A 25,289-nucleotide genomic window follows, 5' to 3' on the forward strand; every position below is an offset into this window, starting at 1 on the left:
CAGGATTTACAAGACCCTAGCGGTCTTGATACTTCTCTTGATGTAGGTTAATCATCCCCTGTGGCTACTGAGGAGGCCTCATCATTTAGTTTTACCTACACAAGAAGATAACACTACTTCATTGACTGAAATTTTGGATCTATCACAAGCTTCACGGGAGCCTTTACAGCCGTTTATGCCATTTAATGATGCTATAACAGATGTTTTGATGAGCAATTAGGCTAAGCTGGATCTTTCCCTCCAGTAAGCAGGCAGATTGAGAGGAGGCTCCAACTAGCCCAAGGAGATCCAGATTTTCTCCTTCAGCATCCAACTCTGGAGAGTTTATTAGTACAGGCTTCTTCAAGTCGTACTAACCCAAATGCTTATCCATCCACTGTACCTCGTAGGAAATCAAAGAAGATGGAAGTGCAAGGAAATGCCTCCTTGGCATGGTTACCCCCTAACATTTTGTCTTTGCTGATGCTAAGTTTCTGCTAACCAGGCCCCAGCACCAGTGTTATTTCCCTAAACTGTAAATTTGTTTCCACAATTGGCACAACCTTGTCACTCAGATAAGTCCCTTGTAATTGGTACCCCTGGTACCAAAGGCCCTGATGCCAGGGAATGTCTCTAAGGGCTGCAGCATGTCTTGGTCCACGCTGGGGACCCCTCACTCAGCACATACACACTGCCTCCTAGCTTGTGTGTGCTGGTGGGGAGAAAAAAACTAAGTCGACATGGCACTCCCCTCAGAGTGCCATGCCAACCTCACACTGCCTGTGGCATAGGTAAGTCACCCCTCTAGCAGGCCTTACAGGCCTAAGGCAGGGTGCACTATACCACAGGTGAGGGCATATGTGCATGAGCACTATGCCCCTACAGTGTCTAAGCAAAACCTTAAACATTGTAAGTGCAGGGTAGCCATAAGAGTATATGGTCTGGGAGTTTGTCAAACACGAACTCCACAGTTCCATAATGGCTACACTGAAATCTGGGAAGTTTGGTATCAAACTTCTCAGCACAATAAATGCACACTGATGCCAGTGTGCAATTCATTGTAGCATGCACCCAGAGGGCATCTTAGAGATGTCCCCTGAATACCAATCCGACTTCTAGTGTGGGGCTGACCAGTTTCTGCCAGCCTGCCACAACCAGACGATTTGGTTGCCACATGGAGAGAGTGCCTTTGTCACTCTGTGGCCAGGAACAAAGCCTGCACTGGGTGGATGTGCTTCACACCTCCCCCTGCAGGAACTGTAACACCTTTCGGTGTACCTCAAATGCTCACCCCCTTTGTTACAGCACCCCAGGGCATCCCAGGTAGTGGAGATACCCACCCCTCCGTTCACTGCCCCCACTTTTGGGGGCAAGGCTGGAAGAGATAATTAGGAGAACAAGGAGGAGTCACCCACCAGTCAGGACAGCCCCTAAGGTGCCCTGAGCGGAGGTGACCAATTCCTTTAGGAATCCTCCATCTTAGTTTTGGAGGATTCCCCCAATAGGATTAGGGATGTGCCCCTCTCCCCACAGGAGGCACAAAGAGGGTGTAGCCACCCTCCAGGGCAGTAGCCTCCCAGACCTAAATATACCCCTAAATCTAGTAGTGAGGGGCACCCTAGAACCCAGGAATTCAGATTCCTGCAACCTGAACTACAAAGAAGGACTGCTGATCTACAAGCCTGCAGAGACGACGGACAACAACAACTGCTTTGGCCCCAGCCCTACCGGCCTGTCCCCAGAGTTGAAATCCTGCAACCAGTGACACATCCAACAGGGACCAGCGACCTCTGAAGCCTCAGAGGACTGCCCTAACCCGCAGGACCAAGAAACTCCTGTGAGCAGCGGCTCTGCTCAACAACAGCAACATCTTTGGAACAAAGAAGCAACTTTTAAAGAACTCACTCTTCCCGCCGGAAGCGTGAGACTTCCCACTCTGCACCCGACACCCCTGGCTTGAGATCCAGAGAACCAACATCACAGGGAGGATTCCCCGGCGAGTGCGACCCCTTGAGTAGCCCGAGACGACCCCCTTGAATCCCCACAGCGACGCCTGCAGAGAGAATCCAGAGGCTCCCCCTGACCGCGACTGCCTGTAACAAAGGGACCCAACACCTGGACCGCAGCCCCCAGGACCAGAAGGAACCGAACTTCACTGCAGGAGTGACCCGCAGGCGACCCTCTGCCTAGCCCAGGTGGTGGCTGTCCCGAGAAGCGCCCCACCACCACGGTGCCTGCCTGCCCCCGGGTCCCTCCATTGAAACCAATACAAACCCCGACGCCTGCTTTGCACACTACACCCGGCCGCCCCTGTGCCGCTGAGAGTGTGTTTTGTGTGCCTACTTGTATCCCCCCCAGTGCTCTACAAAACTCCCCTGGTCTGCCCCCTGAGGACACGGGTACTTACTTGCTGGCAGACTGGAACCAGAGCACCCCTGTTCTCCATAGGCGTCTATGTGTTTTGGGCACCTCTTTGACCTCTGCACCTGACCGGACCTGAGCTGCTGGTGTGGTATCTTTGGGGTTGCCTTGAACCCCCAACGGTGGGCTGCCTATGCCCAGGAACCGAGACTTGTAAGTGTCTTACTTACCTCACAATCTAACCTTTACTTACCTCCCCCAGGAACTGTTGATTTTTGCACAGTGTCCACTTTTAAAATACCTTATTGCCATTATCAAAAACTGTGTAAGTTATTGCTCTGATTCAAAGTTCCTAACTTACCTTTGTGGAGTACCTTGCATTTTGTGTATTTACTTCAAATCTTGAACCTGTGGTTCTAAAAATAAATTAAGAAAATATATTTTTCTATATAAAACTATTGGCCTGGAGTTAAGGCTTTGAGTGTGTGTTCCTCATTTATTGCCTGTGTGTGAACAACAAATGCTTATCACTACTCTCTGATAAGCCTACTGCTCGACCACACTACCACAAAATAGACCATTGGAATTATCTAATTTTGCCACCATCTTACCTCTAAGGGGAACCCTTGGGCTCTGTGCACACGATCTCTTACTTTGTCATAGTTTATACAGAGCCAACTTCCTACAGGAAGCATATGCAAAGAAGATTTTTTTCTTTAACAAGTTTGGCCTTACATTCCGTAAATACTTCCTGTCTGTTGGGAAGATATTCTCACGTGTTGTGGGATAGAGTTTCTGATGTTTTGCCAGCAATACCAGAGGATACTCAGAATATTTTACAAACTTTGGTTTTGAGTGGGAAGGATGCTGCACAATTTCTATAGAACGATTATTTGCATACAGTCTTGGGGACCAGTGTGGTAAGTAGGCATACTTAGATCCGTTCAACTGGTTTTTCAACAGGTGTCCAGCATTCTTTGATAGATATGCCATTTGATGGCATACAATTGTTTGGGGAGAAAGCAGATACTGCCCTTGAGAGATTTAAGGAGAGCAAAGCAGCTGCACATTCTTTAGGGTTGGCTCATCTGGTGTCAATTGTCACAACAACAGCTCCCCTTTCTGGATTTTAGTAGAGGGTACCTTCAGAGGTACATACCAGCAGTGCAGCAATCCAAGCAGGTATTTATAGGGTCATGGTCAAGAAGCTGGTAGACAGCTTAAAGCTGCACAAACGCAATGGTCTGCTCAAACTACAGCTCCCCTACTGCACCAATTTCAAAAGCCTCTCTAGGTTGACCTTGATGCCTCACGATTGGCCAGTTGGGGGTCATGTCACTTACTACTTTTCTACCTGGAGGACCATAACTTCAGACCAGTGGTGCTTCAGAATGCGGCACAAGGTTACTCCCTACCTTTTTAAATATTCCCTCTGAACAGTTAACCACCACAATTTCTTTTGGTGGACCATTTGTCAATTCTTCAGACAGAAGTTCAGGCTCTGTTGACGAACGGGGCAATAGAGGGAGAGTACCACTTTCAGAAGTAGGTACTGATTGTTACTCCTGTCATTTTCTAATACCAAAAAAGGACAGGGGCCTTTGCCCCATCTTAGATTTTCGACTGCTGAAATTATTTTGAGGAAGAACAAGTTCAAAATGCTCACATTGGCCCAAGTTCTATCTGCCCTGGATGGAGGAGACTGGATGGCAGTATTGGATCTGCAAAATGCATATTTTCCCATTCCCATACTGCAGTCTCAGACATTATCTCTGTTTTTAGGTGGAACAGGAGGAGCATTTTCAGTTCTCTGTACTCCCTTTAGGACTGACCAGTGCACCACAGGTGTTCACATAGGTAATGGCGAAGATTGCGGCATATTTACGGAGGATGGAAATGGCAGTCTTCCCGTACCTTGTCGACTGGCTGTTAAAAGCCAACTCTCATCAGACACTTGCCATCCATCTTCTGACATCAGCCGCCCTATTTCTGTCTGTGGGTTTTACCATCAGTGTGCCAAAGTCACACTTGACTCCTTTGCAACAACTCCCTTTTGTTGTAGTTACACTGGATACACTTTTGTTTTGAGCTGTACCTCCACCTCATCGAGTTCAGAATATTAAGGATATGATCCCAGTGTTTCAGGCTGTAACTTGGTGATAGTGGCTCTGAGGGTTTTGGGCCTCTAGGTTTCCTGCAGTTTGCTTGTGGACGATGCCAGGTGGCATAAGGGGGCTCTGCAGTATAATTAGAAGTCTCAGTGGGCTCAAAATCAAGGACATCTATCAGATTTCGTCCAGGTGTCAGAAGAGACTGCAGAAAACCTCCAGTGGTGGTTACTAGACTGCAGTTAGACCAACAGCAGACCCCTCTCATTGCCCCACCCAGAACGACCTTTGTGATAGATGTCTTTGCTGGTTGGGGAGTTCATCTGGCGGACATGGAGATTAGAGGACTCTTGTTTCTGACAGAAGCTCATCTTCAAATACATTTGTTGGAGCTTCGGGCAGTCTGATTGGCCTTAAAAGCTTTTCTTCAAAGAATCAGAGGGCAACAAGTTCAGGTACTCGTGGACAATACGACCACCATTTGGTATTACCACAAACAGTGTGATGTGGGTTCTGTGTCTGGAAGCTCTTCGTCTTTAGGAGTGACTGAGTGATCAGGGTATATCTTTGATCACCCAACTCCTGCGAGGATCTTTAAACCTCAGAGCAAGCCAAGTCAGCCAGCAATACCTAGCAGATTACAAATGGCATCTGAGGTGTCTTCCCAACAATGGGGTGAACCCGGCTCGATCTATTCACCACCGCAGAGAACATGCAACATCGCTCATTTTGCACACTTGAGTACCCAAGGCAATCATCTCTAGGAATACCTTCATTGGGACTGGGGACTCCTGTATGCCTATCTACCACTATTTTTCCTGCCCAGAGTGTTCCAGGAGATCAAGAGAGACCGGACCCAAGTCATCCTAGTGGCTCCAGACTGGGAGAGGAATGGGTGGTATCCAGAACTTCTGGCCATGAGCGTCAGTCCACTGATTAGGCTGCCTCTGAGGGAGGACCTCCTCTTGAAGTTTCAGGGTCGAGTTCTGCACCAGCACCCGAAAGGGTTAACCTCCATTTATGGGGGTTGAGCGGAGGCAGTTGTTAACATGATCTTCCTCCAGAAGTTGTTAATGTAATCCTGGCATCCAGGCTCCCATTTACAAAGGCTGTTTATGATGGACGTTGAAAGAAGTTTGTGGTAGGGTATGCCTCATGTCAGATCCAGTCCTTGCAAGCTTACCTTTCTGATATTCTTTTGTTCCGGTTACCATTAGCTGAGCAAGATCTGGCTGCAGCTACAGTTAAGTTATTTAGCAGCCATTTCTGCTCTTACGTTTACAGGATTAACTGTTGTAGGAGGCTGGCCTGGTGTGTGGTGCACACCTATGGTGTTGGCACCTTATAGCAGATCCAGGCAACCCCCTATTAGTATGTTTTACAGTGTCTAGGAAGCCAGGACTCTCTAGTTGTAGCTGTGGTGAGTAGCCAAGACTTATCTAGGAAGAGTGTGAAGCACTTGCAATACCACAGTAGTGATACAGTGATTTATCACACCTGAAAGAAACTACACAGTGTTGAACATATAGAGGTACTTTATTACAAAATCACTGAACTAAGATACTATAGGCAATCCTCCATTTCTGGAGGTAAGTACTAGGAATGAGCATTACCACATTAGAAATAGCAAGAAATAGCAAAGGCCCTATCAAGGTACCAAACGATATACTAAAATAATGGAATGCGAGAATGGGTCCCCCACCAGAGGATACAGAGTAGTTAGTCAAGGGCTGGAAGAGTATGAAACCCCAAGAGGTAAGTATCTAGAAAACCCCCAGTGACTAGGAGAGCAGAGGTAAGTTACCTGGGTGTACCATAGACTAACATAGGGACTTGGAATTGGAACAGTGCAAGAAAAGGACCAGGCTGGTGGAACCCAAGTTTGATTCTGGATGAAGAGGACCTGTAAAAGAAGGGGACAGAGTCTGGTCTAGGTGGGGCAGGAGGCAATGCCCACCCTTCTGTGGGTGAACATCTGAGTCGACAGTGATGGATGAAGGCCATCTGTGAAGTCCAGGAGCTGCAGCGAGTCCCTGATGTCACCTAGGAGCTGTTCCTTGACGGTCGCCGGATTGCAGACGGGTCAGTGCTCAGGAGGACCACCACCAACAAGCACAAGCAAATACAACTGCAGCTGTTGGAGATTTGCAGAGCTTAAGAAGACCAGCAAGGTCCTGCGAACTCGACCCTTGGAGAGAAGATAGGCGAGCCAGCAGACGGAGCCCCACGAGCTACCCACTTTAAGCAGGCACAGTAAGTTGCAGTTAGGCCTAGGCAATACACCTGGAGCAGCAGAGAGGAGACTGTCATTGCTGAGGTACAGTGATGGGAGATGGGGTTACTTGGAGCCTGAAGATCCTTCTGAGCAAGAGTCAGCAAGACATGGTTGCAGGCATTGGTAATGGGGCACAGGGATTCCGTCCTGGAGGAAGAGGCAAGGGCTAACCGACTCCCAAGTTGGACAGAAGGCAGAAAGGGCCCCTCGGAACCACCTGTGTGGGGAGAATCTTTGCAAAGTCCAGAACACAGCAGATCTCAGCAGCCGGACATTGTTGCCTTAGGTGCCTGCAGATGCAAGAGAGTGACTCCTTCACTCCAAAAGAGATTCCTTCTTGCTTCTTTATTGCAGCTGAAATCTTGCCGTCCCCAGAGGATGCACAGCTGTGGAAATGTTGCAAAGTGCTGACAGGAGCCGCAGAGACAATGGTGCAAGGACAGGTCATCTCGGTATTGCAGTCTTACTCGGCCCCTGTGGAGTCCAACAGCGGTTTCTGCGGCCAGGAGCAGAAGAGGTTGTTGCAGAGGAGTCCTGGTGAAGTCTTGAAGACTGAATCTGGGCACCCACCCGCAAGGGAGTGCTTAATAGCCCCAAAAAAGTGTCTTTGTCACTTTCCAAGGTAACCACCTATCAGAGGGGGTCACTGACGTCATCTGCATAACCTTACCACTCCGATGCTCCCAGGGGCCTCCGCCTGTCTTGGTTTCAAGATGACTGAATGAAGTGGCCACCTGGAGGAGCTCTGGGCCCCATCTCTGGGGTGGTGATGGACAGGGGAGTGGTCACTCCCCTTTCCTTTGTGTAATTTCGCACCAGAGCAGGGACTTTGGGTCCCTGGATTGGTGCAAACCAGATTATGCAAGGAAGGCACCAGATGTGTCCTTCATAGCGAGCTGGTGGTGTGGGGAGGCTACCCCCCCAGCCTTTTAAAACCTGTTTCCAAGGTAGAGGAGGTTGCATCCCTCTCACACAGGAAATCCTTTGTTTTGCCTTCCCCTGCTTGAGCTGGCCAAGTAGCAGGAGGGCAGAAGCCTGTCTGAGGGACCGAGGAGGCATGGGTTGCTCTCAGACCCTTCAAGACTGGTAGGAGTAATGCTGGGGGGGGCCTTTAAGGATCCCCAAGAGTGCATGGAATCATGCCAGTATTAGGGTAGGATTTCGACATGCTTGATACCAAACATGCCTAGGTTCAGAGTTAACATTATGTAGCTGGGCCATAGGTAGAGACCTATGGCCAGTACATAGCTATAATGGCTTCCCAGTTCTTACAAAGTCCAGGGAATTGTAACTGGAGTTTGTAGGAGCACCTCTGCTAGGGTTGCCCACATGGGGACCTGAATCCTGCCCTTAGGGCTGGAAGAGTCTACCATATGGGTGACTTACAGTGACCTGGTGTAGTGACCAGCAGTGAAAGGATGCATGCACCTTTTCACGCAGGCTTCAAATAGCAGGCCCTCAGAGACAGTTTGCATGGGCTCTCAAGGGTGGCATAATATATGCAGCAGCCCATGGGGAACACATGGTGTACCAATGCCCCTGGGTACCTAAGTACCATATACTAGGGACTTTCAGGAGTACACCAATATGCTAATTGTGTGTGTAAAGGGTACCAAGGCAACCAAATTTAGAGGAGAGAGCACAATGACTAGGGTCCTGGTTAGCAGTACCCCGGTGAAAACAGTCTTAAGTATACTGAGAACAGGCAAAAAGTGGGGGTAACCATGCAAAAAAGAGGGAATTTCCTACAACTGTCCTTTATTTAAATCACCTTTTGTGATTCATTTTTAAGGGATCTTGTCATATTTCCTTCTGTTCCTTTTCTAATACTCCAGTAGAATTTAATTCTAGTGTTACCTGATCTAATGTGCTTGCCTTTTGAGCATATGCATGGTTGGTTGTGTTTGTTGATTCTTAAAACAGTGTTCCTTGAAACCATTATGTCTGCTCGGCGAGTAAGTGAACTTCTGGCCTTGTCATCAGCATCTTATGTCATTATGTTTTTGTTTTTTTTCCAGATAAGTTGGTCTTTCAGACCAGCGGCATTGCTTCCTTCACCCCTTCATGTGTATCATATTTTCATGCACCGTCTCATCCTACAAAGGAGGAGGAATGGTTTCACTGTCTTGATCCCAAGAGGGCTCTCAGTTTTTATTGGAGAGAACTAGAGAATTTCAACAGGATGAAAACTTTTTGTCATTTTCACCAGAGCAAAGAAGTTGAAGACAGTACAAAAAAGAACAATTTCTAGGTGGATTGTGTTATGCATTAAGATCTGTTATAGTGTGGCCAGAAAACAACCTATAGAGAGGCTGCATTCACATTCAACAAGGGCAAAGGCTGCTTCTGCAGTTTTGGCTAGGCGTGTACTAGTGCTAGATTTATGTCATGATGCAACATGGGCATCTTTGCACACGTTCACCAAGCATTGTGTGGGTAGTTAGATCAGGAGAGAAGGCTATTTTTGCTTGGTCCTGCAAGATTTCTTAGTTTGAGGTAGTCCACATTCCCACCACATGGGCAATATTGCTTTGGTTTCTATTCAGAAAGATAAGAATCTGCAGTTACAAGTCTGTCTCTATCAGAAGAACAAGTTACTTACCATTAAGTAATACTTTTTCTGTTAGAGACTCTATCAAACCACAGATTCCTCTCCTGCCCTTCTACCTCCCCATTCTGTGGAAGTGACTCATGGAGAAGTTATGTGGATAAACATTTACTATTCTGGATATCTGCACAAACACAAAATGTATAATTAACATGTGCATTGAAATTGGGTTTCTTAAGGATCCACACCTCTTGGTACAGGCGGAGGATAGAAAGAAACTGATGCCACCACAAGCATGTGATGTATATGTAGGGAAGGCAACGTCACAGCCACACAAGATTTCTCATGCAGAACTATGACGTTGTACAACGCCACCTGTCAGTACTGGAAGACATTGCTATACAAAGGTTTCTGGGTCCAGACTGATGTCTGAAGGTATTCAAAAGGTGAGGAGTCTGCAGTTAGATAGCATCTGTACCTGAAAAGGCGTTACCAAAGTTAAGTAACTTGTTCTTATGACAACCTTCCCTGTTCCATTACTTAGGCTTTTGACAGGGTTGGTAGGGATTGGGGGGCCTGCACCAGCAACTACATCAAAACATTGCCAACTGGTGTCTGTAATGTAGAATGGATATAAACTTTCCGCTCTTAGTCTGAGGATTAGAAAGTGTTTAAGATGAGGAATCTTGGTGGATCTGTATTCATCAGAAAGAACATTACTGAAGGTAAGTAACTTGTTCTTCAGGCAAACAGGCTTCTATTTATTGACTGGTATGTTCTCTCTTGTATTGCACAGTATTTGGCATCATTCATGCTTTTCATTCAGGTGATATTGAAATGCATCCCCAAAGAGCCAAAGCAGCATCTGTTTCTTTCTTGACCATATTCCACTAGATGTTATTGTAAGACAGCCACCTGGATTAGCCTACCCTCCTTCTGTTAGCATTACCTGGGTAACATTTATTTTAGATTGGATGCCTGGTTCTGTTATTCTATGGCAATATTTTTGACTATCAACCTATGACGAGTAACATTATTGACTAGGTCTCTTAACAGTTTCCTCATGTTTAAGCATGCCCGGTAGCATTGGCAGGCTTTGGTACGAAGCATGCGTGGATGCCAGAGTGTTAAATAGAATGTCATCCTCCACTGGTTCTGAATGCATTGTGAACTGTTGCTGCTCTGGCCAGTACCTGCGTGTAGGACGTGCTATCCTCTGGAGGTGAAGGTTTTGTAGGATAACACTCTGGACTGTTGTCCGAAACTGATGTGTCGTATAGATCCCAGGGGTCTGCATCGTCCTGCGTCATCCCAGTATGTGTGGGTGACTGTGCCATTGGTGTCCCCACTGGTGATAGTTGTGGTGATTGAAGTGGGGACGTTTGTGGTGAGAAATGTGGGGGTGGTGACTTTTCTCTAACCACCTTGGCCTTTGGTTGCATTTCAGTCTCATGAAAAGCCAGTTTTCTCTTGAACTTGAGCGGAGGGATGGTTTGTATTTTCCCTGTGTCGTTTTGGATTTGGAGCCTTGGTTGAGTTTGGTCAAGCTCTTCCAAATTCAGTCATTATTGACTAGGTCTCTTAACAGTTTCCTCACTTGTGAGGATTTTTGATACTATAAAAACGTCCCTTGTGCATCGAAGGAGGCAGGTCTGTTGTAAAAATCACTCGTTAATGACTTGTATAACTCCCATCTGCCTCTTTCACCAGATGACCCACTGTCCAGCTCTCTCTTTGTTTAGGCTGGTGTATGAGCAGAGACCAGATCTAAACCAGGCGATGGAAGCTGGCAACTAGCAGCTAAGTGCATCGTCCAGGCCCATGCATGGTTTGCGGTGCCCCTTTGTATCATTGATCCACTATTAGACAAAGCGTGCTCTGGGTTTTGGGCCTTGTTGTACTGGACGAAAGTAACTTAGGGCTAGGAATGCAACAGTCCATAGTACTGTGACCTTCCCTTGGTTCTAGAAGTGTGCATTCAGCCCTTCCTTTTTTACTATTGCCCTCTTTACCACTTTGTTTGCAATTGTCTTCCCTCTCCTCCCATGGTCTCTCACACTCTGACTATTGTTTCTTGTTCATCTCCATTGGTCTCTGGTTGTGACTTCTTCCCTCAACTCCTAGACCACACCTAATTTCCTTACTTGTGTTCTTACACATCTGCAAGGCATCTGGTAGTGTCCTTCAACCTGGCTTTCTCATGACAACAGGCCTGTAACATTGCTTAATTGTTGGCAGTGTTAATTCCTCCCTCCTTTGATATTTTCTTTGTTCTCCCACCCCTTTCTTGATCCATAGCACTAGTGTATGACTTCATCTTTTACACACTTTTGTCCCTACTAGTCTTCCTTTTTTTTTATTAGTAACTGGTAGTGTTCATCCATCTAATGGTTGTGCTCCTCTTCCTTGGTCCCTGAGGTTTCTCTCTTGCCTGACAGTCTCCTTCCTCATTCCTGTATTTTCTTTCCTCGTACAGAATACCTCCTTCTTGGCTCCTTCCAGTTTTCCTCCTATTTAGTCTGATGCAATGTCACACACTGCTTGGGCCCTGGAAGTCTTCCTTCCACCTTCATCCATGACACTGCTCCTCTTCTAGTGGTCCCAGATTGCAGCTTTCCTCACCTGCCCATTCCTAATGAACTCGCTGTCCTTGGGATGTTTCCACGTTCTATTCCTTGGTAGTATTGTTTCTGCATTGGTCTCTTTCTCGCCCTATTCCTTTGGGTCTATATTGCTCGTAGTGCTCTGAGAAGGTTTGTTAATTCTTGTGGAACTTGGTCTCTCTGCCACAACCTCCTCTCTTCAAGCTGTACCCTGATTGCCGTCATCTGCGACCTCCACTAAGTCCTTTGTCATTTAAAAGAAAAAATGTTTACTGTTATGTGCTTTCTACACACGGAATCTTGTCTCTTTTCCTTCAGGACTATGAAAGCAAATTGCAGGCTCTGCAGAAACAAGTGGAGACAAGATCACTGGTTGCCGAGACCACAGAGGAGGAAGAAGAAGAAGAGGAAGGTAGGGGATAGACTGAAAGTGAAATGTTTTGTGTGTTGCTGTGTCAGACTGATTTTACTCTAAAATCTAGCTATGTTGGCTGTTCTCGTAGACAAATCCAAAATTGCCACCTGTTAATATTTTTGGAGCATGAACGGCTGACCAGTAGATAAATAGATAAATATTAGATGAATATATTGAAGAGATCCTTCAGCATCAACTGGGAAAGAAGAGACCTCTGAGGCAAGTAGCCACCAAAACATCCCTGTATTAGTTACATTGCCTTCAAGGGAAAGGTTGCCTCTAGTGAACTTCTGTGATGGCTGAACAACCAGCATACATACACCGTCCAAGACCTTCCAGGTGCAATTGATCCTTCTACTCATGGGGAGTATACCACATAATATCTCACATTGCATAGTCTATAAATTCTGCCCCTGGCACCTAAGGGAATTGAATTCCCACACCGAATCTCAATAGCAGAATCTTGCAAGCTGCTGACAGCATTGGCATACTCAGGAGCAGCATGATGAAGGATCTATCTGCCTCACAACTTCTCCCACCATTTTTAATCTGTGATTATTTGTAAAAGAATGTCAAGAGTGAGTGTGTGCTGTTAGGCCTGTGATGAAGATCACACAAGCATTAGTGATAGAAATGCAGAAAGGTGAATTTGGATCGGTCTCAATAGAGTTGAAACAATGACATTGTACATTTAATGTATTCATATTTGAGTTGCATATTTGTAGAGAAGATCTTCTGAATAGTAGTGATAAAAATATTTTTAGCGAGTACCTTGTGAAACATTTGATAACCATTCACATCACTCTTTCATCATCAGCAAACAAAATGTCATAATGCTGTGAGTACATGAACAGGAGTATTGGAGAATGTGCAGCTAGATACAGACTTTATGTATCTCTTATGCAAAACAAGCAGCTCAAGGAAATACTGTCAAATTGTGATACACTTACCTCCACAAAATACACATTAACTACATAAAAAAACATTCATACCTCCACTCAGGGCCCTTCGCTTACTGATCAAAGTTTCTAGCTGGATGAGAAGCCTACAGGAGCAGAAACAGCAACTCCAGTAGCAGAGGTGCTTCCTAGGGAGCCCGACCCATGATCCAGTAGCACCAGAGCATATGATTAGGCACAGATGACCTACTTGGATATCCTGAGTCTCGTCAAAAAAACATCCATAAGGAAAGTGCACAAACCTTAATGTCATAAAGAGGAGACTAGATAAGGTACACAACCAAGAAGGAAAACCTTGTGGTTTCAGGAGCACCTCATTGTAGCTCGGTAGTGAAGAAAATGAATGGCTGGAACATGAGATGGCAGTTAAGGGTGAGAACTGTTGCATGGCCACAGGGGTTCAGAATCCCTAGAGAAAAGCTAGTCAGAAGAACATGTTCTTGATCACCTGGAAGAAAGCAAAATGGCGTGCAGAAGGATCACTAGTATTGATTGAGTAGATGAAGTGCTACCAGCTTCTACTCCATTAGACTCTGCATCTAAGGGGTGAAATTAACATTAGGTTTCAGGAACAGGTGTACTCACTTTCTTCGACAACTCCCAATAGTGCTGCTCCTACTTGTGGAGCCAGAAAAGGTTGTAATCAAGTAAAGCACAAACAGACAACTACAATGGTGAGAGCACATTATACAGCCAGAAAAATCCTTGAAACCAAGAGTGGTTTAAAATTCTCAAGGCTTTGAAAATCTGTCCGCTGTAGAAACTAGAAAGGGTCCATGAAAATAAACTTTAGTGAAACCCTTTCTTTTATACGCTGCTGTGTCCATGGTGCTAATTTAAATGTTGTGTCAGATTTTTCCACCACTCCTCCAGTCACATCTATTATATGATGTTCATAACATGTGGTGTAACAGTGTTTTTGTCAAGTAACCACAAGAGTCTTCAATGCAAAAGTCTGATAAGGGGTGGGGGAGCAATGAGCAATCGGGGGTGTTACGCGTGGACAGTGGTGAGAGACCAGGGAAACAGGTACACTGTAATGGGGTTCTGAAGGAGAACTAAAAAGAATGTCAGCCCCTTCTTTCAGTAGTGGAAGGATACAAGTCTTGCAATGAGAAATGATGTAAATATTCAGTGTTCAGGGGCAGAGAAAATAAAATAATACAGAGGAAGGCCATCAAAGAAGGAACCAAAAACTGAGAAGGACAAGAAAACCATCCTGTCATGATCAAGGGGCTTATCAAAAGCCTACTTTATATTTTGTGTTGTGGACAATAGGTATTTGGCAACAGACAGCTAAAGCTCTCAGTAACTGAGACCTAAAAAAGGAGGCGGACTCAGACAAATATTAGATCTTTGCCTCCTCAACAAACTTTTCACAAAGCATAATTTCAGGATGGTAACATGAGCACAATGCTTAACGCTTTCCAGCTGCAATATTGGTTCATGCATACTTTAGTATATTTCTTCAGAAAACACCACAGGAAGTATTTGAGGCTTCTTATAGTAGAGAAAATTGCCTATTTGATTCCTTCCATTTACCTTCATATAAGCTCTGTGACTTTCTTTTATAGTGATAACAGTAGCACCTTCCTATCTCTCAGATGAGAGGTTCATGTTTCTTGTACCTTATACACTGGTTTCTGAGAGTAACACCCCAGAACTGGTGATGTAAACTTTTAAGAAAACAGCTGAACATCAATTCAGTTTGAGGATTTGAGTAAATTAAGAATGTTTTTTTCTGAGAGACTACAATACCTCGGAACAGTAGGAGGAAAGCTTTTTCGATGCAGGACAGTGGGCAACATTTTAGAACTTACCACATCATATGCTTATTGGGCCTCGTAGCTTCATGTTACAGTTGAGATTGGGAATGCAATCCTGCCATTCAAAATTACAGGCCCAATAAAATCATTTTTATGGCATCTTGTCACATCTGATATGAATTTTTTTAAGTTTTATTTTGATCTATATTGATATTCCAGGCCGCAGAACTTTTTGATAATTATTCCATGGTCAGTCTATAGTACCAAAAACACCACCTCCACATCTGTGCCTTAGAACTAGGGCCGAAGTTCTTTTCAATGTGAGCATTTCTTCTGTTGCTACATGGAAGTTGGCTCCAAATCCTGACAAATACCATCACCATGAGCTCTATTTACTAGCAGGGAAGTGTGAGATCAAGAGCTTTGTCCTAAAGCCATGCTGCTGTGATTTAAAAGTACTGGACTGATGGTTCTCTAGATTTCTCTGCTTACACACCGGTCAGTTTTCAAGACCTCCAGGCACTAAGGACTTAGTCAACATGTGAAGCAGAATCAGAAAAACAGTTGTATTGCGACCATTCCAAAACTCACGGAACAATGTTTGAGTGAATTATGTTGTAGGTAACGATAAGTCACATGAGATGTTACATGGACCATTAGTGGTGGAACCCTAAACCTTCTTTCATTAAGAAATAACACACTCAAGAACACTAGAATCCAAAGACACTGTCCTAGTGTCACATGTTGTGAAGATTCCCCTTTGCCCTTCTTCAGTTCTTGACTTTGGTAAATATCATCTCATTGTTATTAAAAACTCAGCAGAAATAATTAACAATAAGTGGCTTCATGTCCTTTAAATAATTTTTGTTTTACAAGATTGTATTCTTTTCAATAATAAAAAATGAGACAAGAAGTTTTCAACCTTCTGAAGACTCTTAGAAATCAATAGCAAACACATGTAAGATGAAGCAGTTAGCATTTTAAAATAAATAATGCAAATATATTCACATAAGCTTGATTAACACATTCCAGAACATAATATAAACCAAACATATGTCATACAAGTCATACATATGCAGCATTCTGATTGACTAGTACATGTAACTAAAGCAGGGAAATACCTACAATAGAAAAAAACAAATATTTCATGGCAAATTTATACTGACCTATATGTACTTACTTTGAGGATCTAGTGGTAGTAGATATTCTGGAATTTAAATGTTTATTTGATTTTGTAAAGCACCATGTTCACCGCACCAGGGGTATCATGGTACTGAAAAAAGCTAAAACCAAATTGGAGGTTGCAACACAGGGTTTAGCATTCACCAAGAGGTTAATTCTCTTGCCTAAGTAATATTTTGAAGGCCTTCATAAACTTACATAGGTCAGTCATCTGCCTAAGATGTGGTGGCATGGCAGCACAACCACCAAAGGTTTTGCAACAAAATCTGGTAACCAGTGAGGAGCAGTTTTTCTTTCGATCGAGTGAGTGCAGGCTGACACAGACTAAGGCTGAAACTCAGTGGAAAGCAGATAGGAGAACAAAGTGACTTATGCACAAGAGTTTGAGTAGCACATAGGACTTCACAAGGTGCCAGTGGAGTTGAGTAAAAGCTAGAGAAAGGTGATCATGTAACTTAAGTATCTGCACTAATCTAGCTACCTCATCTGAATAAGTTGTATAAGGTGAATAAAATACTCAGGCTGAAGTAGGAAGAATTACAGTAATTTGCAATCTGCATATTGTGAGAGAAAGTAAGCAGATATAACATGTTTCTGCAAGTATCAAACTGGAAATAGCAGGGCTTTACCACTAAGTTGACTTGGGTCACCAGTAACAAAGATGAAGATGAATCTGTTTTTACCTTCACATTTTTCACATAGAGAGGGTTGGGACCAAGTGAAGTCGAACAAAATGGCAAAATGGATAGTACAAGGGACAAGGTACCTTACTCATGTCACCATTCACCTTGAAATGGTTAATGCTTATCTAAAGCTCTACTTTGAACAGGGATTCTTAAAAGGTAGAGGATCCTGCCTTAGCATTTCTGGAAGCTTCAGCCAAATATAGTCTGCGTAAAGAAGCAGTTCGAAACCACTGGCTTGGGTCAGATAATCCAAAAGATTCACATACAGATTGAACAAAAGTGGAGACTGGATGGACCCTTGAGGAGTTCCACAGTCTGAGGTTCTGCCAGTGGATCTGAATGGAGGAATTTAGACCTAAAAGGACCTACGGAAGAGACGGTTTGGAGAATTATGTGATTGTAGTGCAGCGGATCCCTATTTCTGACAGCCTCTCAAGAAGAATTTTATGATTCACTGTATCAAAGGTGGCCGAGATATCTAACAAGATCTAATAAGGTCAATGCAGCTAGCAGGTTACAGTTTTCTTAATAACTAATCTTGTCTTGAACCAACACAACAACGAACTCTCTACTAAACCAGGCTCAAAGACAAGCTGCGCTAGTTGGTGAGCAGAGGTGACAGCTAAAAATTCCTGGAGTTGTAGGATACCCCTTGCTTCAGCAGCTTGTTCATATATGGAATATGGTAAATAAGCCTGGTGCCATGCTATCGACCAAGGCTTCTTCAAGATTCGGGGTATAAGCGTGTGTTTGATCCTCCTGGGAACAGTGCCTGCAAATTAGGAGACTTTAAGGATGTCTAGAGGTAGTTACATATCTTTATGGATCTTTGAATGGAGAGGGTTAGTAGGTGAACTGAAATGTTACTGCTGTTCAAAATAGACTGGAAACTTTCTACCTCGATGGATACCCATGTATTTGCAGTTTCTCTGGGGACAAGGGGTAGGAGCAAAAAAGGGAGAAAGGCTAAGTACTCAAGCTCGACCTAAATAGTCCTGCAGTGATGGTGAAATTGCAAAGAGTTTGTCAACAAAAAGTCCTCAGTTGTGTTATATGGTGGGGTTATGGCTACTTCTTGGATTTCTCAATTTGTTTATAATTTGTTTCTCTCGTAGGGGATTTCCATGATAGTCATAAGCATTGAATAGTTCCGCGCGCCTGCGGGGACCCCGGAGCACTGATGTGAAGTATATTCTTAAGTGCAAACACCAGCCGTTTAAAGAAAAGGTCTGTCAAAAAACACTTAAGAATAACATTGTGCAGCCTATGTGAACAGCTACACAGGCCAAATTGTTGAAAAGAAAATCAATAGTAGTGTAAATTCATGTTCAAACACCTATTTATTCTAGAAATGTAATAACAAATACATTCTCATACTTTATTTACACCTCTGATGAGAATAAAACAATGCAGGGCAGTGTAGCCCATAGGCTGCCATTATACAGAATGTAAATAGAGCTGTGCCTTTAAGAAAAGCAAAGTCTTCCTGTTTCCCATCATGCACAGCAAAAGGCAGTTGCCTCAGTTCTTTTTTCCGGCTCCTGCTGACAGGACCCTGAAGCATTGAGCTCTACCTCACAAAAGCTTTTGTGACAGAAATTCATTGAAATATCTTCTGAATTTCATTTTCACTCGACGTTTTTACCTTTGAGTGATCATTTTCTACTGATTTCTGTTAAATTCTGACAGAATTTTGAGGTTTTTCTAGTTAGAAATGCCTTCACTTTTTGATAAATGTCCTTCTTGTGGAAGAAAGAAGGCTAAAACAGATCCACATAGGGTCTGTATAATTTGTCTTCCATCCAGCCACAAACCGGAGTCGTGTGACATCTGTAAAACCTTCTCTAGAAGAACCCTTCGTGACAGAGAGAAGATCCGACTCCAGGCGAAAGAGGACAGGAGAAAAAGTGGCCATTCCACTACAGAGCGAGGAGAAGGTCAGACTTCTACCAGGGCTCAACCTGTTTCCTCCATGACTCCTTCCAGACCTGCTGAAAAACGACATAGATCTCCGACGACGTCGAAGCAGGGAACGGCGCCAACATGTTCGCCGTCGAGGAGTGCTTCGCCGGCGAGAAAACGACATCGTTCGCCGTCGACAGCTATTTCGCCGTCGAGGCGGCGAAGACACCCGACGTCGAGAGGATCTGGGTCGCCGTCGACACGGCGAACACAGTCCACGCCAAGGAGATCCGAGTCGGGCTCGCCGTCGACACGGCGAGGGAGATCGCCGTCGAGAGAGAGTGTTCGCCGTCGGAGGCGTTCACCGTCACTGCACCGACGTCGAGGTTCGTCGTCGAGAGGTTCTCAGCGGCGAGACGAGTCGACGTCTAGAGGCACTCGGCGTCACCGCAGTTCGACGTCGAGGAGTGCTTCGACGTCGAGAAGACCATCTAAGAGGCCTAGAAGGGTTTATACAACCTCAGAATCCTAGGCCTCGCTTATCCTACTTCCAGCATCACCACAGCTCTCACAAAGGCAGTCGCCTTTACCACAGACGCCGGTAACACCTACGGCTCCTCTTCCGGCGCCTCCTCCAGAACCTGTTCCGAGGACTCCAACGCGATCTGCAGGGCGTTCTGGTTATTCCTCGAGACGTACATCTACCTCAAGGCACCGTCGTCAATCACATCATGGACATTCTTCATCGTCCACACGAGACTACTCTCCAACCTTATCAGACTCACCATCCCCAAGAGTGTCTCCCATAGATGATGTCAACACATTTCAGGAGGTCTTAGTGAGAGGGGCAACCAAGCTGAATATCCCGCTAGCAGCTCCAGCCCAATCGACATCAGTAATCTTTGAGACCTTGCATCAAAGGACATCTTCACGACCTTTACTTCCACTGGTTCCGGGTCTTATTGAACCGGCAATGGACATTTTTCTCACGCCGGCTACAACAAAGTCTGCTCCTTCCAGACTCATTAAAAAGTACCGTCCACCAGAGCAAGATCCTCTTCTTGAGGTCGGACCCAGTACCAGACTCGGTAGTTATAGTGGCAGCGAAGAAATCGCATTCGACGTCACCGTCTTCCTCTGCTCCCCCAGACAAAGAAAGCAGAAAGATCGATGCTGCAGGAAGAAAAGTATGCTCGACGGCATCTATCACCATGAAAGCAGCCAGTGCCACTGCTTTATTAGGGAGATATGATCGATCCCTCTGGGACTCTATACTACAGTTCTCAGAGCATCTCCCTAGGGACAAAAGGGAAGATTTCCTAGAGGTCGTGAGCGAGGGAGCAATGGTTTCTAACCAGATCATAAGTGCTGCGGCAGATGCTTCAACTCTATCCGCACATAACTATGCTCATGGTATAGCGCTCAGGAGACATGCATGGCTGCGGCTTACATCGCTTAAACCCGAAGCACAGCAGAGGATACAGAACCTGCCTTTCTCAGGCTCCACTTTATTCGGCTCTCATGCCGATGATGAGATGGCCAGAATGAAGTCGGAGCTGGATACCTTAAAAGCGGTAGGCATAGAGCGACCTAAAGAACAGCGAAAGGGATTCCGCCCATATCAAAGAAGACTGTTCACCCACAGGTATCAGGCTCCACATTGGTCGTCTTCACGCCCTCAGCAACAGCAGCAGCAGCAGCATCAGAGGGGCTTCTCCAGAAAGTCGACAAGGGGTCGTTCAACACCTCAGACCCAGACACCTCGACAAACTCCCACGTCTAGGCCCTGAATCTTTGCTTCCCCCTCCTCCGTTACCCACTCCGGTAGGGGGAAGTATCTCAAATCATCTAGACGAGTGGCTACGCATCACAACAGACGCCTGGGTATTGAATATTGTGAGACATGGTTACGCTCTCAGATTCACCAGTTCTCCACCATCTGTTCCACCCAAAACAGCCAACCACCATCTCGAAGCTCTGCAGTTAGAGGTCAATATCCTATTGCAAAAAAGAGCCATAGAACCCGTTCCCATCAGCCAACATGGGAAGGGGATTTATTCGAGATATTTCCTTGTACAGAAAAAAGACAAACAAGAGTTTCGTCCCATCTTAGATCTGAGGACAGCAAACAAATGGATTCGCAAAGAAAAATTCAGGATGTTAGCCTTACACCAAATTTACCCACATTTACGTCAGGGCGACTGGCTATGTGCGATAGATCTTTGCGACGCTTACTTCCATATCCCAGTAGCCAAGAAACATCGAAAATTCCTAAGGTTCACTGTCGGAAAACGCCATTACCAATTTGCAGTTCTACCGTTCGGCCTAAAATCAGCGCCAAGGACTTTTTCCAAATGCATGGCGGTAGTAGCCGCCCACTTGAGGAAACAGCGAATATTCGTCTATCCCTATCTAGACGATTGGCTCATAAAGGCCTCCAGCTATCTCGAGGCACAGCAGCATTTCGAATGGACTCTACAACTGCTACAAAAACTTGGTCTTCAAGTCAATCTTCTGAAATCAACAGCAACACCTGTTCAGAGGTTGCATTACTTAGGGGCCATTGTAGATACCAAGCTAGGAAAGGTGTTTCCTTCGGAGGAACGACGGTTATCGATTCTCCAAAAGTGCAAACAACTGCAGGAAAGACCTCAAGCCACTGCAAGAATAATAGCTTCTCTACTGGGCTCGATGGCGTCTTGTATCCATCTGGTTCCCAATGCTCATCTCCATATGAGACCATTGCAGGAAAATCTAGAGGATCAGTGGTGTCAACTGAGGGACGATTGGGAGAACAAAGTCCTGCTGTCTCCTCACACCCTACAATCCCTCAAGTGGTGGTGTTTGCCCAGCAATCTCTTGGTGGGGATTCCGTTCCAACAACGACCTCCATCTCAAACCATCGTAACAGATGCGTCACTGCTCGGATGGGGGGCGCACATGGAACATCTTCGAGTCCAAGGCGAGTGGTCACAGAAAGAGAGTCTCTATCACATCAACCTGCTGGAACTTCGCGCAGTCCACCTTGCGCTCAAAGCCTTCCTTCCCTCTCTGAGAACGGAAACTCTCCTTCTTCAGACAGACAACGTGGCCACTATGTACTACGTGAACAAACAAGGAGGCACCAGGTCCAGAATTTTATCCAGAGAGGCCCAGACAATCTGGCATTGGCTTCTAGCCAGGAACCTGTCGCTAGTGGCAACTCACCTGCCCGGCATCCAGAATGTTCAAGCGGATGCCCTCAGTCGGGTAATAAGCGAGAACCACGAATGGGTACTACACGACGACGTCGTTCATTCCATTTTCGCACTCTGGGGTACCCCTTCTACAGACCTATTCGCAACCCCAGAAAACAAAAAATGCCAAAACTTCGCCTCCAGATATTACCATCCAGGGACACTGGGGAATGCCCTATGGATAAGCTGGTCAGGGGCATTTCTTTACGCCTTTCCACCGCTTCCCCTGATTCCGGCAGTTCTCCAGAAGCTGTCCAATGCTCAGACCAAAATGATCCTAATTGCTCCGGAGTGGCCACGCCAGTGGTGGTTCCCAGACCTTCTTCACCGGTCACTCAAACCACACATCAGGCTACCATATCGCCCGGACCTTCTCACGAAGTTCAGAGGGCAGATATCTCATCCCAACCCCTCATCGTTGAGTTTGGCAGCATGGCTCCTGAGCTAGTGCAATATGGACATTTGAACTTACCTCAGGACTGTATGGAAATTCTGAGGGAAGCAAAACGCCCTTCCACACGATCAGCCTATGCAAGCAAGTGGAAGAGATTCTGCATTTGGTGTTTACACAACAACATTGACCCGGTTTCTTGTGGAGAACAATCTATCTTACCATACTTGTTAAGTTTGGCAAAATCGGGCTTACAACTGTCGTCAATAAAAGTTCACTTGGCGGCGATAACAGCATACAGAAAGAGTCCTTCACAAACTTCCTTTTTTCGGATTCCGATTATTAAGGATTTCCTAGAAGGTTTAAAAAAGGTTTTTCCTCCCATTAGAAAGCCTTCTCCTCCATGGGAACTGAACGTTGTCTTATCACGTCTGATGCTGCCGCCATTCGAGCCGATACACAAGGCATCGCTGCAGCATCTCACATGGAAAGCTGCTTTTCTGGTGGCAATCACTTCAGCGCGTAGGGTCAGCGAAATCCAGGCCCTTTGCGCTCAGGAACCCTACACGGTTTTTCATTCTGCAAAAGTGGTAATGAGAACTCATCCAAAATTTCTACCTAAGGTAGTCTCCGACTTCCATGTGAACCAAACAATTTCATTACCGACTTTCTTTCAGAATCCAGCTACTCCTGCTGAGAGAACTCTGCACTCTCTGGATGTAAAGAGAGTATTGAAATTTTACTTGGACAGGACAAAAAGCTTACGAAAATCACAACAGCTTTTTATTAACTATGGCCCAATCAGAACAGGTTTGGGCACATCTAAACAATCTTTATCCAGGTGGATTGTTTCATGTATAATGTTATGTTATCAGTTAGCAAACAAATCCCTTGGTGGTAGACCAAAAGCCCACTCGACCAGAGGGAAAGCAGCTACTGTAGCCTTGATGAGAAATGTCCCTTTGGCAGAAATATGCAAGGCTGCCACTTGGAGGTCGGTCCATACCTTTACTAAGCATTACTGCCTTGATACAGACGCTAGGGCAGATGCTCAGGTTGGACAGGCTTTGCTCAAGAATTTGTTTGCATGATTCATGTTTTTCTCAGTATTCTTATATCGACTCCACCGCGGTTATGGGGATGGGCTTGCTACTCTATTCAATGCTTATGACTATACATGGAAATCCCCTACGAGAGAAGGAATGGTTTCTTACCTGTAACTCCAGTTCTCTCGTAGGGGTATTTCCATGATAGTCATAAGCAACCCTCCCTCCTCCCCGGTGGAGTTGACATAGAACATGAATATTATGGAGGTGGGTACTCCAACAAATGTTTTGTTTTTTCTTCATGTCAGGTAATAGCCTCCAAAAAAGAACTGAGGCAACTGCCTTTTGCTGTGCATGATGGGAAACAGGAAGACTTTGCTTTTCTTAAAGGCACAGCTCTATTTACATTCTGTATAATGGCAGCCTATGGGCTACACTGCCCTGCATTGTTTTATTCTCATCAGAGGTGTAAATAAAGTATGAGAATGTATTTGTTATTACATTTCTAGAATAAATAGGTGTTTGAACATGAATTTACACTACTATTGATTTTCTTTTCAACAATTTGGCCTTTGTAGCTGTTCACATAGGCTGCACAATGTTATTCTTAAGTGTTTTTTGACAGACCTTTTCTTTAAACGGCTGGTGTTTGCACTTAAGAATATACTTCACATCAGTGCTCCGGGGTCCCCGCAGGCGCGCGGAACTATTCAATGCTTATGACTATCATGGAAATACCCCTACGAGAGAACTGGAGTTACAGGTAAGAAACCATTCCTTATAACCAAATGGCCACTTGAATGTTTCCTCCTAGGCCATTTGGATTTCGATGGGATTGTAAACTTTACGCCAGAGGTGTTCGTTCGAATGCAAGGAGTGTTTTCGAGACGCCTGATCTTCAAAAATCCAAACACATAATGGGTGTGAGCGCTTATCCAAAAAATCAAAGGAACAATGGGTACCAAATGAACCAGTAATCTTTATTAAATGAGACTCTATAGCAGGGAGACTGCAACAATCCAGTTGCACACATTTCAGATTACTTTTAACAAGAAAGGTAAGACCTCCCCTTTTCATACCAATGTAATGCAAAACATATAAAGAGTAGGTAGACAGTGTAGCCCGATTAAGAATATCAGGCTAGTCGTCAGAAAACCACGTTTTGGTTAAATAAGCAATATTCAGATTTGAACCTATCACAGGCTTAAACAGCAAAGCAGTTTTTAAACGCCAAACTAACGTTCATCTTCATGCCAGTGAGCTGCCTGGCATTGTGAAAAACAAAAGTCAGGAAAAAGAAATGGATTGAGTATTGTCAAAGAAGAAGGGTCCAAATGGTGAAAGGGGGAGTAAAGGCTAAGCAGACAAGCTCTGGAATAACAGACAACTGAGAACTCATCCCATGCAGTAGTCCATATGATTGGAACCATCTGTGGGTGCTGGAGGCAGTCCAGGTGCAGACAGGCAGACGCAGGTGGGTTCACGTTTGGCACACCCACTGCTCCGACGCACAGCAAGTGGCTAAAGTACCAAACTCTACACATAGGGAATGTGTCTTAAAACAACCAATGGGACAACCGTCTAAAAAAGGCTGTGGCTGATGGAAATACAAATCAGAGTAATTCAAATAATCATGTTAAAAAATATAAAATAAAGGACAGGAACATCAAAATCAACTGAAAATGTGTGACCTTCCAAGCTTCCACACAGATTACAGAAATGTATGCAGAATTACATTAAAAACACAATAATGTTGTAAAACGTCTATCCTGCTGGACAAGGTAATTCTCCAAATTCATCCTTTCCTTCCACTCAAGGCGGATTCATCTTTT

General features: G+C 45.0%; 1 protein-coding gene across 14 annotated transcripts in view; it reads left to right on the forward strand.

The window, feature by feature from the left end:
* KIF1B (kinesin family member 1B) overlaps positions 1 to 25,289 on the forward strand; it is a 1,289,105-nt gene that overhangs the window by 571,937 nt on the left and 691,879 nt on the right. For all 14 annotated transcript variants that reach the window (XM_069241187.1, XM_069241189.1, XM_069241193.1 and 11 more), the window contains one exon: positions 12,193 to 12,286. In XM_069241187.1, coding sequence (XP_069097288.1) covers positions 12,193 to 12,286 — 94 coding nt within the window. The remainder of the gene's footprint in view (positions 1 to 12,192; positions 12,287 to 25,289) is intronic.

The sequence above is a fragment of the Pleurodeles waltl genome, chromosome 6 (assembly GCF_031143425.1).
Source record: "Pleurodeles waltl isolate 20211129_DDA chromosome 6, aPleWal1.hap1.20221129, whole genome shotgun sequence".
Classification (NCBI taxonomy): domain Eukaryota; kingdom Metazoa; phylum Chordata; class Amphibia; order Caudata; family Salamandridae; genus Pleurodeles; species Pleurodeles waltl.